The following is a 15691-nucleotide window of genomic DNA, read 5'->3' on the forward strand; positions in this document are numbered from 1 at the left end:
TTTGCTAATCACTGATTTTGCAAAGCGTGTTGTGGAGATGTGGCTGGACATGTTTGCCATCAGAGTGAATATACCATTGTATTAAAAACAAGATAAAAGATTTTTGGCGAGTGGTTGATTGGTCTGAAGTCCTTACAAGACGCTGATGCTCAAGCTGTTGACATACTCATTGCCTACTTTAACACCTGTCAGAGAAACGTGATATGGGGTAAGGAGGTGCTTTTTTAAAATTGTTCATAGACTTCTATAAAATGCAAGATAAATTAAAGTTATTATAACAGTGAGAAAAAAAGCACCATACAGCTAATGGAGCTGCAAAACAAGATTTTGAGACAGGGTCTTGCTCTTTATCTAGGCTGGAGTGCAGTGGTATGATTATATCTCACTGCAGCTTCAACTCTTAGGCTCAGGTGATCCTCCCACCTCAGCCTCCCAAGTAGCTAGGACTACAGATGCATGCCACCATACTGGGGTAATTTTTAAATTTTTTGTAGAGACAGGGTCTCCCTATGTTGCCCAGGCTGGTCCTGAACTCCTGGCCTCAAGCAATCCTTCCACCTCGGCCTCCCAAAGTGCAGGGATTATAGGCCAGAGCCACCAGGCCCAGCCCAAACAAGATTTTTAAAAATTGAATTTTCAAAAACTTTAAAGACAAGATGGAGTACTTTGGCTGGAAACTAAAAAGTAATCGGAAGGAAATTCTAGAATTGAAAAATGCAAAAAATTATAAACAAGATGGATTTACTTACTGGCTAGTCAGTTAAAAAGAGAAAAAGACTGGGTGATAGTTGTAAGAAAATAGTTACAGTTGACCCTTGAAAAACATGGGCTTGAACCATGTGGATCCACTTATACATAGATTTTCTTCCACCTCTGTTGCTCCTGAGACAGCAAGGCTAACCCTTCCTCCTCCTCCTCCTCCTCCCTCTCCTCTTCTTCCTCTTCCTCCTTTTCCTCCTCCTCAGCATGAAGACCATAAAGACAAATACCTTTATGATGATCCACTTCCACTTAATAGTAAATATATTTTCCTTATGTCTTTTTAAATAACATTTTATTCCCTGTAGCTTGCCTACTGTAAGAATACAGTATATAATACATATACAAAATATGTGTTAATGGACCGTTTATGTTATCAGTAAGGCTTCCAGTCAACAGTAAGCTATTCATAGCTGAGTTCTGGGGGAGTCAAAAGTTATACACGGCTGGGCACGGTAGCTCACGCCTGTAATCCCAGCTACTCGGGAGGCTGAGGCAGGAGAATCGCTTGAACCCTGAACCCAGGAGGCGGAGGTTGCAGTGAGCCAAGATCATCCCACTGCGCTCCAGCCTGGCGACAGAGCAAGACTCCATCTTAAAAAAAAAAAAAAAAAAAAAAGTTATACACAAATTTTCAACTGCATGGGGTGGGACAGCACCCCTAACCCCTGCATTATTTAAGGGTCATCTGTTACTAAGGCATGGGTAGGCAAAAGGATGAGAAACATAAAGAGGTTATGGTAAAGAAGTGTAACATACATGTAACTGGCATCTCGGAAAAAAAGAACGGGACTGAAGCTCTATGTATTAGTTCATGCTGCCATAAAATACCATAGAATGGGTGGCTTTTTTTTTTTTTTTTAGATGGAGTTTTGCTCAGTCTGGAGCAGAGTGGCGCAACCTCGGCTCACTGCAACCTCCGCCTCCCAGGTTCAAGCCATTCTCGTGCCTCAGCCTCCCAAGTAGCTGAGACTACAGGTGCGTGCTATCATGCCTGGCTAATTTTCGTATTTTTAGTAGAGACGTAGTTTTACCATGTTAGCCAGACTGGTCTCGAACTCCTGACCTCAGGTGATCCTTCTGGCTTGGCCTCCCAAAGTTCTGGGATTACAGGTGTGAGCCACCACGCCCAGCCAGAATGGGTGGCTTGAACAGAAATGTTTTCAAATTGTGGAGGCTGGAAGTCTGGGATCAGGGTGCCAGCACAATTGGGTTCTAGTGAGAGCTCACTTCCTGGCTTGCAGATGGTGCTTTTTCGCTGTGTTCTTACATGGCAGAGTGGGATGCGGGGTAAAGGGCGCTCTCTGGTATTTCTTTACAAGGACACATTCTGTAGTATCAGAACCCCACCCTCAAGACCTCATTAAGCCTTAATTCACTCCTTATAGGCCCTATTTCCAAATACATTCACATTGAGAGTTAGGGCTTCAATATGTGGATTGGGGGGTGGAGAGACACAATTAGGTCTATAGCACTGTATAAACCCTAAGCAGGATACATACAAAGTCACACTGAGGTATATCAGAGCAAAACTGCTAAAAACCAAAGATAAAGAAATATCTTAAAACTAACCAAAGAGCAGAGGCAGGTAGATTGCTTTGAGCACAGGAGTTCAAGACCAGCCTGGGTAATATGGCAAAACCCTGTCTCTACTAAAAATACAAAAACTAACTGGGCATGGTGGTGCATGCCTGTATTCTTAGCTACTCAGGAGGCTGAAGTGGGAGGATGGCTTGAGCCCGGGAGATGGAGGTTGGAGTGAGCTGAAATCGTGCCATTGCATTCCAGCCTGAGTGACAGAGCCAGACTCTGTCTCAAAGAAAAAAAAAAAATTAACCAAGGAGAAAAAGATTATTTTCATAGGAACAATAATTAAACTGACTACGATTTTGCAACAGAAAAAGTTGAAACAGACAATGGCATGATGCCTTCAAATTACTGAATGCGGTGAGGTCAGTAGGAATGGTGGAGTAAGGGCCTCTAAAAACCTATTCCTCCATAGAAGCAATGAGAATATTGAGATAACTTGTAAAATAAAAATATTCAGAATTCTGAAATTAACCAAAGCTTTGCAACAACCCAAGGAACTTTTTTTTTTTTAAAGGCTGTATCTCAGTAAGAATGGTGAGCTTTGTGGTGTTTTAACTTGCCTTATTCTCAACACTCTCCTCAACTCCTCATTAGTCTTCAAAACCAACAGTTCTACAATCATAGTGAAGACCAGTAGCCTAGCAGCCACTTGCTAGGACAGAATGGGTTTGGAGATCCCCAAAATAGCATTATTTGAGAACTGTCCTTATTTGGCCTGTCTGACAATTCCCTGGAAACCCTCATTCACAAGACTTGCCTCGGCCAGCCACAGTGGCTCAGGCCTATAATCCCATTACTTTGGGAGGCTGAGGTGGAAGGATTGTGTGAGGCTAGGCGTTCAAGACCAGCCTGGGCAACAGAGTGAGACACTGCCCCTACAACAAATAAAAAAAAATTAGGTGTGGTGGCACATACCTGCAGTCTCAGTGACTTGGGAGGCTGAAGCAGGAGAATTGCTTGAGCCCAGGAGTTCGAGGCTTCAGTGAGCTATGGTCACACCACTGCACCCCAACCTGGGTGATAGAGCAAGACCCTGTCTCTAAAGAAAAAAAAACAAAACAAATGTTTGCCTTTATTTGACTCAACTCAGACCATGCTCGGTAAGAATAGCCTTTCACCTGGGACATTTGTTGAAAATAATCAGTAGCATGGCTAACATGCAGCTAACTAAGGTAGTGATAACATTTGAGGCAAACAAGCTGCCCCCCAGCCAAAAAAAAAAAAAAAAACCATCGAAAGAAGAGCTGGGGAATGAGGTGTCCATAGGAGGCTTTCAAGACTGCTGACATGACTGGGTGCAGTGGCGCACAACTGTAATCCCAGCACTTTGGGAGGCTGAGACAGGCAGATCACCTGAGGTCAAGAGTTCGAGACCAGCCTGGCCAACATGGTGAAACCCTGTCTCCACTAAAAATACAAAAATTAGGGGCTGGGTGCAGTGGCTCATGCCTGTAATCCAGCACTTTGGGAGGCCAGGGCAGGCGGATCACCTGAGGTTGTGAGTTCGAGACTAGCCTGACCAACATGGTGAAACCCTATCTCTACTAAAAATACAAAAATTAGCCAGGCATGGTGGCGGGCGCCTGTAATCCCAGCTACTCGGGAGGCTGAGGCAGGAGAATTGCTTGAACCCAGGAGGCGGAGGTTGCAGTGAGCCGAGATTGCGCCATTGCACTCCAGACAGGGCAACAAAAGCTAAGCTCCATCTCAAAAAAAACACACAAAAAACTGCTGACATATTCATGGGACTCCAGAAGGCCACGCACATACATGGGCTTATGTGCATGCTCAAATCTGTCCATATGCCCAGGAAAGACCTAAGAAGGTCCTAAGTTCTAACACAACATCTGGCTGACCTTGAGGCACTGCAAAAAAATGACAAAAGCTAAGTCAGCATTTTTAAATGCTTGCCTGAGTGTGAAGGGTGCCCCAACACAAACATACACAGAGCCTCTTGGAAATGGCTGGGAGGGTAAATAGATTCAGTCATTTAAGTAACTATCTAATCACTAGCTGACCACTAAGCTAAGTGAGCAGAGAATTCGGTGACAAAGAAGACATACTTCACAGATTCACTTGGAAAAGCCACTAAAAAAAAACCCAACATCAACAACAACAAAAAAACAACATCAACAAGTCCTTAGAAGGGGAAATAGTTTGATTTCCAGAGTAGTCACATTGTATTATTAGAAATGTCAGTTTTTGGCCCAGCATGGTAGTTCATGCCTGTAATCCCAGCACTTTGAGAGGCCGAGGCAGGTGGGTCATTTGAGGTCAGGAGGTTGAAACCAGCCTGGCCAACATGGTGAAACCTCATCTCTACTAAAAATACAAAAATTAGCCAGGCATGGTGGCACATGCCTTTAGTCTCAGCTACTCAGGAAACTGAGGCATGAGAACTGCTTAAGTCCGGGAGGCAGAGGTTGCAGTGAGCTGAGATAGCAACAGTGCACTCCAGCCTAGGCAACAGTGAGACTCTGTCTCAAACAACAACAACAACAACAAAAAAGAAATGTCAGCTTTCTGTATAAAATTATGAGACAAGCAAAGAAATAAAGTATTGTTCTTACACAGGAAAATAGCAATCTATAGAAACCATCCTTGAGGATATTTTAAATGTGTTCAAAGAATTAAAGGAAATCATGTTCTTAAAAATGTTAAAAAGTGCAATAACTGAAATTAAAAATTCACTAGAGGGACTCACAAGCAAATGTGATTAAGCAAAAACCAAGACTCAGCAAACGTCTTTTTGGATCCATTGGATCTCTAGGAAACACCAGAATTATCAGCAAAGAATATATTAAATGGCTCAAGGCCTACCATCAGGCATATTTCTATGGCTTGACAGTAAAACTCCTAGACCTGGTTCCTGTTTCTGCAACAAGGTGTTCCTTTAGAGTCAACGATAACTCACAAACAAAACCTAGAAGTTCATGCAGGAGACATCTTGAAGTTCTTAAGAAAGTCAGTTGAAGAAAAATTGAAGAAAAGTCAATTGTGATTGTCTAGTCTAAGGAACAGAAAGGAAGAAGGATAAATAAAAATGAATAGAACACCAGAGACCTGCGGGACATTATCAAGTATACCAACATACACATAATGAGAGTCCTAGTAGAAGAGAATAGAAAAGGACAGAAATAATATTTGAAGGAACAATTTGCTGAAAAACATTTTTTGCTGAAAAACAAAATAAATTTGCTGAAAAACATTTATCTCCATATCCAAGAAGCTCAATGAACTCCAACTAGGACAAACTCAAAAAGATCCACACCTATACACATCATCATAATCAAACTGTCAAAATCCAAAGAAAAGAGTCTTGAAGAAAGAGAAATGCAATTAATCATTTAGAAGAGCTCCTTCACATGATTAACAGCTGACTTCTTAGCAGTAACCATGGAGGCCAGAAAGCCATAGGATGATATTCAAAGTACTGAAAAAAAGACTGTCAACCAAGAATTTTATATCCAACAAAACCAACCTTCAAAGATGAAGCAAAATACAAGTCATTCCCAGATAAACAAAACTGAGACAATTAGTCATTAGCAAACCTATCACACAAGAAATACTAAAGGGAGTCCATCAAGTTGAAATGAAGGAACACTAGACAGTAATTTGAGACCACATGAAGAAATAAAGAGCACTGGTAAAGGTAACTAAATAGATAAATATAAAGACCATATGAATATATTTTTGCTTATAATTCTTTTTTTCTTTTAAATGATTTTAAAGACTACTGCATAAAGTTATAATTATAAACCTGTGCTGATGGGCACACAAGGTATGAAGATGTAATTATGACAACATTGCAAAGAAGGGGAAAGGGAACAGAGCTACGTAGAAGCTAGATTTTGTATACTGTTGATATTGAGTTGGTAGTAACCTAAACTAGATTGTTAAATTAAGTTGTTAATTGTAATCTCCAAAACAACAAGGGAAATGACTCAAAAATATACATAGTAGAAAAAAAAAAGAAATGACAAAGGAATTAAAATGGTATATTAGAAAATATCTATTTAATACAAAAGAGGACAATAATGGAAAATGGAAAGGAAAAATGACATAAGACATATAGAGAACATAGCAAAATGGCAGACATGATTCCTTCCTTAATAGTAATGACATGAAATTGATTAAACAGCCCAGTCAAAAGTAAGAGAATGGCAGAGTGGATTTAAAAAATGATTCAACTATATGTTGTCTTACAAGTGACATACTAGATTCAAAGACATGACTATGTTGAAAGTAAAAGGTTGGCGGCCAGGCGTGGTGGCTCACACCTGTAATCCCAGCACGTTGAGAGGCCAAGGCAGGCGGATCACGAGGTCAGAAGTTTGAGACCAGCCTGGCCAACACAGTGAACCCTGTCTCTACTAAAAATACAAAAATTAGCCAGGTGTGGTGGCATGAGCCTGTAGTCCCAGCTACCCAGGCGGCTGAGGCAGGACCTGGGAGGCGGAGGTTGCAGTGAGCCGAGACCATGCCATTGCCCTCCAGCCTGGGTGACAAGTGAGACTCCATCTCAAAAAAATAAAAAATAAAAAAGATGGCAAAAGCTATACCATGCATACAGTAACTCAGAGAGACCTGCAGTGGCTATTCTAATATCCCACAAAATAGATTTTAAGGCAAAAATTGTTACCAGTTATAAAAAGGGATATATTTTCAAGATAAAAGTATCAATTTATTAGCAAGGCATAACTACAAACATATGTAATTAACAACAGAACCCCAAAATACATGAAACAACAGAAAATAACAGAATTGAAGAGAGAAACAGACAATTAAAAAATAACAGTTGGAGACTTAAATATGCCACTTTTACTAATAAAACAAATAGGCGGAAGATCAAGAGGGTAATAAAAGACTTGAACAATACTATAATCCAATTAGACCTAACAGATTTTTATAGAACATTCCACCGAACAACAGTATAAGACACATTTTTCTCAAGTGGGGATGGAACATTTCCAGGATAGACCATATGTTAGGCTATAAAACAAATCTCAATACATTTAAATTGATTGCAGTAATACAAAGTATTTTTCTCCAACTATAATGGAACAAAATTAGAAATAAACAACAGAAGGACATTTGAGAAGTTCACAAATATGAGGAAATTAGACAACACACTCCTAAATAACCCATTGGTAAAAGAAAAAGTCACAAGGGATATTATAAAATACTATGAAAGGAATGAAACAAATATACAACATACCAAAATTTATGGGATGTAACTAAAGCAGTGCTTAGGAAGAAATTTATAGTTGTACATACCTACATATATTATATAATTATACCTACATACGTATATGTATGTATGCATATATGTATCAAGTGATCCTCCTGCCTCAGCCTCCAGAGTAGCTGAGATTATAGGCACAAGCCACCATTTAAAATTTTCTAGTTTTAAATGTGACTTCCTCTTTGATCAGTGGGTTTAGAAGTGTGTTGTTTATCGTTTCTCGGCCTTTTGGCTAAGATCAAGTGTAGAAGTGTGTTGTTTAATTTCCAAATATTTGGACATATTTGGGGAATTAAACTTGACTAAAAATTGAGTTAAACTTGAAGTCAATAATACATAGTTGGAAAATTCCCAACTATGTATTATTGACTTCAAGTTGTATGACTTGTATTGACTTCAAGTTGTATGTATTGACTTCATACTTGTATGATTTCAATTCTTTAAAACTTGTGGAGTTGTTTTTTAATGACCCAGAATATAGTTCATATTGTTTGAATGTTTCAGGCACTTCACAAATAATATATTCCCCTATTGTTAGGTGTATTGTTCTATAAATATTCATTAGGTGAAGGTGGTTGACAAGAGTTGTCAGGTCTTCAATATCTTTATTGATTTTCTCTCTACTTCTGTTACTTAAAGTGCTCAAGTCTCTAGCTATAACTGTGGATTTGTTTATTTCTCCTTTCAGTCCTGTCAGTTTCTAGCACCTCTGTTGTTAGGTACATACATATGTAGAATTGTTATACCTCTTTGTGAATCAACATCTTTATCATTATGTAATGTTCCTTTTTATCCTTGGTGACATTCCTTATTCTAAAGTCAACTTTGGTAGTAATACAGACACTCCAGCTTTCCTTTGATGAGGGTTTGTATATCTTTTCCCATCCTTTTCTTGTTAATCTGTATATATCTTTTCTATTTGAAGTGGGCTTCTTGTAGATAGATTATAATTACTTTTGATCCAATCTGATGATCTATCTTTTAATTAGTTTATTTAAACCGCTTACATTTAATGTGGTTATTGGGATTAAATATATCCATTTGCTACTTCTTTTCTGTTTTTCTTTGTTCTTTGTCCCCTTTTCCTCATTTTCTGTAATTCTAAAATTAACTGAGTACTTTTATGAATCTGCTTTATATCCATTAAAAATTTTGCCTAGTTATTGCCCAAAGGCTTACAATATACATCATGAATTAGTCATGGTCTACTTTCAAAAATTATTATACTGATTCATATATAGTTTAAGAACCCTGGCCAGGCGCAGTGGCTCCTGCCTGTAATCCCAGCACTTTGGGAGGCCGAGGTGGGCGAATCATCTGAGGTCAGGAGTTCGAGACCAGCCTGACCAACATGGAGAAACCCTGTCTCTACTGAAAATACAAAAATCAGCCAGGCATGGTGGCAGGCACCTGTAATCCCAGCTACTCGGGCGGCTGAGGCAGGAGAATCACTTGAACCTGGGAGGCAGAGGTTGCAGTGAGCCGAGATTGCGCCATTGCACTCCAGCCTGGGCAACAAGAACAAAACTCTGTCTCAAAAACAAACAAGAAAAAGAGTATCACTGTCACTCAGGCTGAAGTGCAGTGGTGCAATCTCGGCTCACTGCAAACTCCACCTCCCAAGTTCAAACGATTCTCCTGCCTCAGCCTCCCGAGTAGCTGGGATTACAGGCGCCCAACACCACACCTGGCTATTTTTTGTATGTTTAGTAGAGATGGGGTTTCACAATGTTGCTCAGGCTGGTCTCAAACTGTTGACCTCAGGTAATCCGCCCTCCTTGGCCTCCCAAAGTGCTGGGATTACAGGCTAGTTCCAACATATTTCCAACACCCCAGAAGAAAATCCCATACCCATTAGGCAGTCACTCTTCATTCCCCTCACACCAGATTTAACCACCACCAGTCTGCTGATTCTATGAATTTACCTATTCTGGATATTTCATAAAACTGGAATCATAGAATATGTGAACTTTTGTGTCTTCTTTCACTTAGCATAATGTTTTTGAGGTTTATCCATATGGTAGCATGTATCTGTACTTCATTTTTATGGCTGAGTTCTCTATCATATGTATATAATCATTTTGTTTATCCGTTCATATATTGATGGGTTGTTTACACCATTGGGTCATTGTGAATAGTGCTGCTATAGCATCTGTGTATAAATTTTTGTGGATGCATGTTTTCTTTTCTCTTGGGCAGACAGCTAGGAATGGAATTGCTGGGCTATATGGTAATTCTATTTATCTTTTTCAGGAACCACCGAACTCTTTGTCTACAGTGGCTGAACCATTTTACATTCCCATGAGCAATGTACAAGGTTCCCATTTTCAGGCTGGGCAGGGTGGCTCATGCCTGAAATCTTAGTATTTTGGGAGGCCAAGACAGGTGGATCACTTGAGATCAGGAGCTCAAGACTAACCTGGGCAACATGGCGAAACCCCATTTCTACTAAAAATATAAAAATTAGCCAGAAAAAAAATTAGCTGGGTGTGATGGTGGGCACCTGTAATCCCAGCTACTCCAGAGGCTGAGGCAGGAGAATCACTGGAACCCAAAAGGCGAAGGTTGCAGTGAGCTGAGAGCGCCACTGCACTCCAGCCTGGGTGACAGAACGACACCCCATCTCAGAAAACAAAAAGGTTCCCATTTTCCGGCATCCCCGACAACACTTTTTTTTTCTGTATTTTTTGTTATAGCCATCCTTCTGGATGTGCAGTGGTATCTCACTGTGATTTGGATTTGCATTTCTCTGATTGCCACTGTCTTTCTGCTTCCAAGATCCTCTCTTCAGTTTTGGACAGTTTATGTATGTCTCGACATGGATCTCTCCTGACTTATCCTATTTGGAGTTCCACAAACTTCTTGGATGGGTACATTCAAGTGTTTTCACAAATTTGAGGTGTTTGGGGACATTATTTCTTCAAATATTCTTTCTGCCCCTTTCTCTCTCTTCTCCTTCTGAAACTCCTATTTTGCAAAGGTTGGTATGCTTGGTAGTAATCCACAGGTTTCTTAAATTGCTTCTTTCCTTTGTTCTTCTTTTCCTCAGATGGATAATTTCAACTGGTCTACCTTCGGCTTCACTGATTCTTTCTACTGTCTGGCCACATCTGCTATTAGAACCATTTTTCCCCCCTTTTTATTGTACTTTTCAGCTAATTTTTATGGTTCCTTTTTATAATTTCTTTGACAATCTCTATGAGACATTGTTTCCCTGTATTCCCTTAGCTCTTTGAGCACTTTTGAGACAGTTGATTTACAAATTTTGTCTTAAAGCCCAATGTCTATGCTTCCTCAGTTTATTCTAACTTTTTCTGTGAGTGGGCTATACTTTCTTTGCATGCTTCATAGTTTTTTGTTGAAAGCTGAATATTACTTTACTATTAACTCTGGAAACCAGATTCTTCACTCCTCAGGGTTTTTGTTACTTGCTATGGGTTGTAGTGGTTTGTTTAGTGACATATATATTTAGAGACAACGTCTCACTCTGTTCCCGAGGCTGGAATGCAGTGGCACAATCATAGCTCACTGCAGCCTCAAACCCCTGGGCTCAATCGATCCTTCCACCTCAGCCTCCCAAGTGGTTGGGACTATAGGCCTGTGCCACCATGCCCAACTAATTAAAAAAATTTTTTTCTTTTATAGAGACGAGCTCTCACTATGTTGCCCGGGCAGGTCTCGAACTCCTGGGTTCAAGTGATCCTCCCACCTCAGCCTCCCAAAGTACTGAGATTACAGGCATGAGCCACAGCACCAGGTCCTAGTGACTTTTCTGACCTGTTTTTGTAAAGTTTCTGTTCTTTGACTTACACGGTCTGTAAGATGTCTTCCTTTTGCTTGCGTTCAGCCAGTGTGTGAGATTTCTTTGAAAACTGGTTGCCCCAAAGATTGACAAAGGAAGAAAAAAACCCTCAGTTTTTGCTGATTGGCTGTGTTCGGACACACCTTCAGTGCCTATCCGGGCCATCTGAAATTGGCCTTAGCCTTTACTTCCTGCTTGCACTGAGTCTACACATCAGCCAGACATGAAATCTTGGGGTCTTCTCACCTGGGAATGTGCATGGCTTTCTAAATCCCCCAATATACATGGGTGCTTTTGAATAACCTAATTTCCCTAAGAAATTCTGCTGCTTTCCTCTCAGGCTTTAGGCACTCCTTTGTTTACCTCAACTGTAGTTTTTTGCCTCGGGTGGCAGCGGGTTGTTCATTTGCCTTACAATATTTAGAGACAAACCTGCCAATTTCCCACCATGATTGAGTTCTGAGTTAGATGAAACAAATGCAGGTGCCTTTTGTCAGTCCTCGAGGCTGCCAGACAGGTCAGAACAAACAATCTTTCAAGAATAAAATCTCTGGGGCTGGGTGCGGTGGCTCACGCCTATAATCCAAGCACTTTGGGAAGCCGAAAAGGGTGGACCACCTGAGGTCAGGAGTTTGAGACCAGCCTGGCCAACATGGTGAAACCCCGTCTCTACTAAAAACAGAAAAATTAGCTGGGTGTCGTGGTGTATGCCTGCGGTCCCAGCTACTTGGGAGGCTGAGGAATGAATTGCTTGAACCCGGGAGGTTGCAGTGAGCCGAGATCATGCCAATGCACTCTGGCCTGGGTGAGAGTGAGACTGTCTCCAAAAAAAAAAAAAAATCTCTCTTCTCCCTAGGAACCCAAGACCAGGACCCCACACTGAGAATGTGGTCTGTGTGTCTTCAAGACTGTTGCAGAGCTGAGAATGAGGAAAGGGCAAGTAAAACACTGCCAAGCTTTCCTTCTCTTTTTAGGTTGCCTTTTTCTTGATTTAGCAAATGCTTGGTGCTGTAAACTATTTTCCTGGGTTCTGACAAAGTTGTTTCTGAATGTTTTTGCTTGATTTTTCAATGTTTCTGTGGAGGAAAAAGTCCCTGAAGCTACCTACTTGGCCATTTTTGCTGATGCTACTCTTGGTTACATTCTGAGGGCCCGACATTGTGTATGAAAATTGGTAGAGCTAATTTATGGCTCTGGATGTTAAAAATTATTTTTGCTTCTGTGAGGCAGTGAAATTAGTTGCATCAGCATTCTCAGATAACTTTTAAACAGTCATGGAATGAGACGACTTAAAGCTGGACTTCAGGCTGTGTGAGGGCTTACTTCTCACTAACCTTGCACCTAGGATAGCCCCTTGGAGTGCAACTAAAAGCCTGCATGTTTACTAGGCTCCTTCTTCTTTGGTGGTACCTGCATAGTTTATTTTGGGAATGTGAATGCAGCTTGCCTAGCTCTCTAAACATACCCATTGCCAGATAAGAAATTATGGAGCAAGCAGGTTAATGTAGAAACCACATTTATTAACCATGGATTTACTGAGGGCAGTTTATTAGATATTATCCATAGCTTATGCTGACATCTGATTGTGCAGAGAAATTATAGCCATTATTTTATTAAGATAATTCTACAAGATCAATTTAGTTTCTTGAAGTAGCATATATTCAATTCTTCAATAGGGTTTGGTTTAATTTAGCTATCAAAGTCAAATGTCTCTAAACTTTACACACTAAACTCATCATGGGCAGAAAATTTATTCTTTGTACATATTCCTTCTAAGTGTTTTGGTTCTTCAAGCTGAAACATCTCAACTTCCAGAAATATGGTTGCCCGATCAAAAATACCAGCGTCCTTCTAAGGGTTAAGATTTGAATCGAGAAAAAGATACATATACATATTTTATTATATACAAACAAGCAACAACAAAAAGTTTCATCATGTAAACAAAAGAATATAAGTTATAGACATAATTGGAAGTTTCAAAAAGTCCTTAAATCATTGTGAGCTTCTCCAAAAGACACAGGTCTTGGAGTGTGGGCACAGAGCCATTAGTCAGATGTCTGGGTGGTCTCCCATAATAGCAATGTATACTCTAAAGAAGTGGGCTTTTTGTGAACTCTGTCAGGGTGAATGAGTTAGGCCTCTTAAAGGAATGAAAAGCTTTCACATCTGGGGCAACAAGTGAAAAATATTGAAAGGAGGGATACAACTAGGGTTAGATTTATTGTTGACAGTGATTTTAGAAATAACCACTAAAGAGGTGTTAAAAGATTTCTAGATAAAATTCTGGCTACCGAAAATAAGAAAGGATACCTTTTGTAGCTCTACAAATGGTTTGGTGAAAAATAAAAAGGGAAACAGTGAGCCGAGGAGAAAGCGAAATAGGGAAGTCTAGGGAGGAGGCAAGAAAATACACAAGTCATAGCAAGAAAAAAAACATGAGCTGGTCCTTTCTAAGGCCAGGTGTTGGTGATATTTACCTATGTAAGCTCAAGCTGAGAAGAGTACAGTTCTTATATATTCATTACTTAATAATATACAAGAAAAATACTTTTCATTCGTTATAAAAGAACTACTTTATATGAAAACTAGAAATATGTATTTACATTGCAAATCCCAAATGAAACCCAATTTAATACAAAGTGAACTATAGGGATGACAGAAAAATGGGTAGATATCAAAATTCAACTAAATTTACAGTACTGCCTGATATCTTTTTTAAATTTTGTTTTTGAGACCGAGTCTTGCTCTGTTGCCCAGGCTGGAGTGTAGTGGTGTAATCTCGGCTCACTGCAACCCCTGCTTCCTGGGTTCAAGTGATTCTCGTGCCTCAGCCTCCCCAGTAGCTGGGATTACAGGAGTGTGCCACCACGCCCGGCTAATTTTTAACAGAGACGAGGTTTTGCCAAGTTGGCCAGGCTGGTCTCAAACTCCTGGGCTCAAGCAATCCACCCGCCTCAGCCTCCCAAAGTGCTGGGATTACAGGCATGAGCCACCGCGCCCGGCTGATATATATATTCTCTTAAAATCTATACACAAGGCTCAAGTTCTGGGGTTTCAGGTTTTATTTTTAAGTTTTCTTTAAAAATAAAATTGCCAACCCCCAAGTGAATTAAAGGTTGATCTGGGCTCGCAGAGGTAATCTGCTCTTTGTAACCAAGTGCTCTGTAGTTTCTTCCACTTTAGACCTCTCCAGTGTGTTAATGCCTCTGTTTTCTTTGTCTTTTCCATGTGATTTTTTATGCTGTGGATTTAAGGGGGGAAAATTAAGTCAATATAAAGTAACATTTGATACACATTAACTACACTCTATTTTCAAAGTTCTCTGGGTTATAGGCAAAAAAACTTAAGTGTAGAAAAGCAGAAAAGGTTCAGCACAAGTTTGAGCCAACAATTTGGCAAGTAGCGTCAAATGCCTTCTGTATTTGATCACTAATGGAAGGAGTAGAGTGAAAGAAATATTAATTTTCTGTGTTATTTTCTAAGACATAGTTACAGATTTTACTCCAGGGTAGTGCTTCTCATCAGGGAGTGATTCTGCTCCCACAGCACGTCCCACAGGGGACGTTTGGCAATGCTTAAGAGACTTTTTTGGTGTTACAGTCAGGGAGTGCTACTGGCTTTGAGTGAGTATTCACATAGTAAACTGTTTTTCTTGTGTACCGACATAGTACAGTCCACGGGAAAGCCCATCACAACAAAGAATTATCCAGTTTAAAATGCCAATAGCACTGCTGTCAAGAAACCCTGCTCTAAGGAAACAGATTTGCTGTCATGCAGAAACGTCAATTCTGTTTTAAGCAGAGAAACTGGTATATGGGCCACCTTAAAAACACTTTTGCTTGTTTTTTAAAATTGTATTTTATTTGTAAAACCTATTTCATATTCCTCATTTGGAAGTTCTATTTCATTGGAACCATACTTACCCATACAGAACATTAATGGACTGGTGACATTCACTGTACACTCAGTCATCAATGCTGAGACAAATTATAAACCAACTTTTAAAGTTTTAAACCCAGAGAAAATCCCCACATCACACTGCTACTAGGGAAAAGATCATTTCTGAACTTCAGCTGAAGGTCTAAAACCCCATCCCAAACCCTTTCTGGTACTGTAGGGACTTCCTTGCCATAGCTGAATCACTAAGCCTAATTCAAAATGCCACAGATAATAATAATAAAAGAATTTCTGACCAGGAATTAAGTAGTCACCAGGTTCTCTTATCCTTCCCCCTTTCCTAACTTTATAAGATAGAAGAAAAGGATGAAAACTGAAAGAAACATATTTATAGTTCT

The 15691-nt window shown here is 40.0% G+C and overlaps 1 protein-coding gene and 1 pseudogene across 1 annotated transcript in view; one reads left to right on the forward strand and one right to left on the reverse strand.

Moving 5' to 3' along the window:
* Positions 1-7806: 7806 nt before the first annotated feature.
* On the forward strand, positions 7807-7969 carry LOC115834615 (annotated as a pseudogene).
* A 4926-nt stretch (positions 7970-12895) lies between these two features.
* The window catches only part of KIF11 (kinesin family member 11), a 64756-nt gene continuing 61960 nt past the window's right edge, over positions 12896-15691 (reverse strand). Inside the window, exon 22 of the mRNA XM_030809254.1 lies at positions 12896-14637. Coding sequence (XP_030665114.1) covers positions 14506-14637 — 132 coding nt within the window. The 3' untranslated portion in view covers positions 12896-14505. The remainder of the gene's footprint in view (positions 14638-15691) is intronic.

This window comes from Nomascus leucogenys, chromosome 3 (genome assembly GCF_006542625.1).
Source record: "Nomascus leucogenys isolate Asia chromosome 3, Asia_NLE_v1, whole genome shotgun sequence".
In the NCBI taxonomy this organism is placed as follows: domain Eukaryota; kingdom Metazoa; phylum Chordata; class Mammalia; order Primates; family Hylobatidae; genus Nomascus; species Nomascus leucogenys.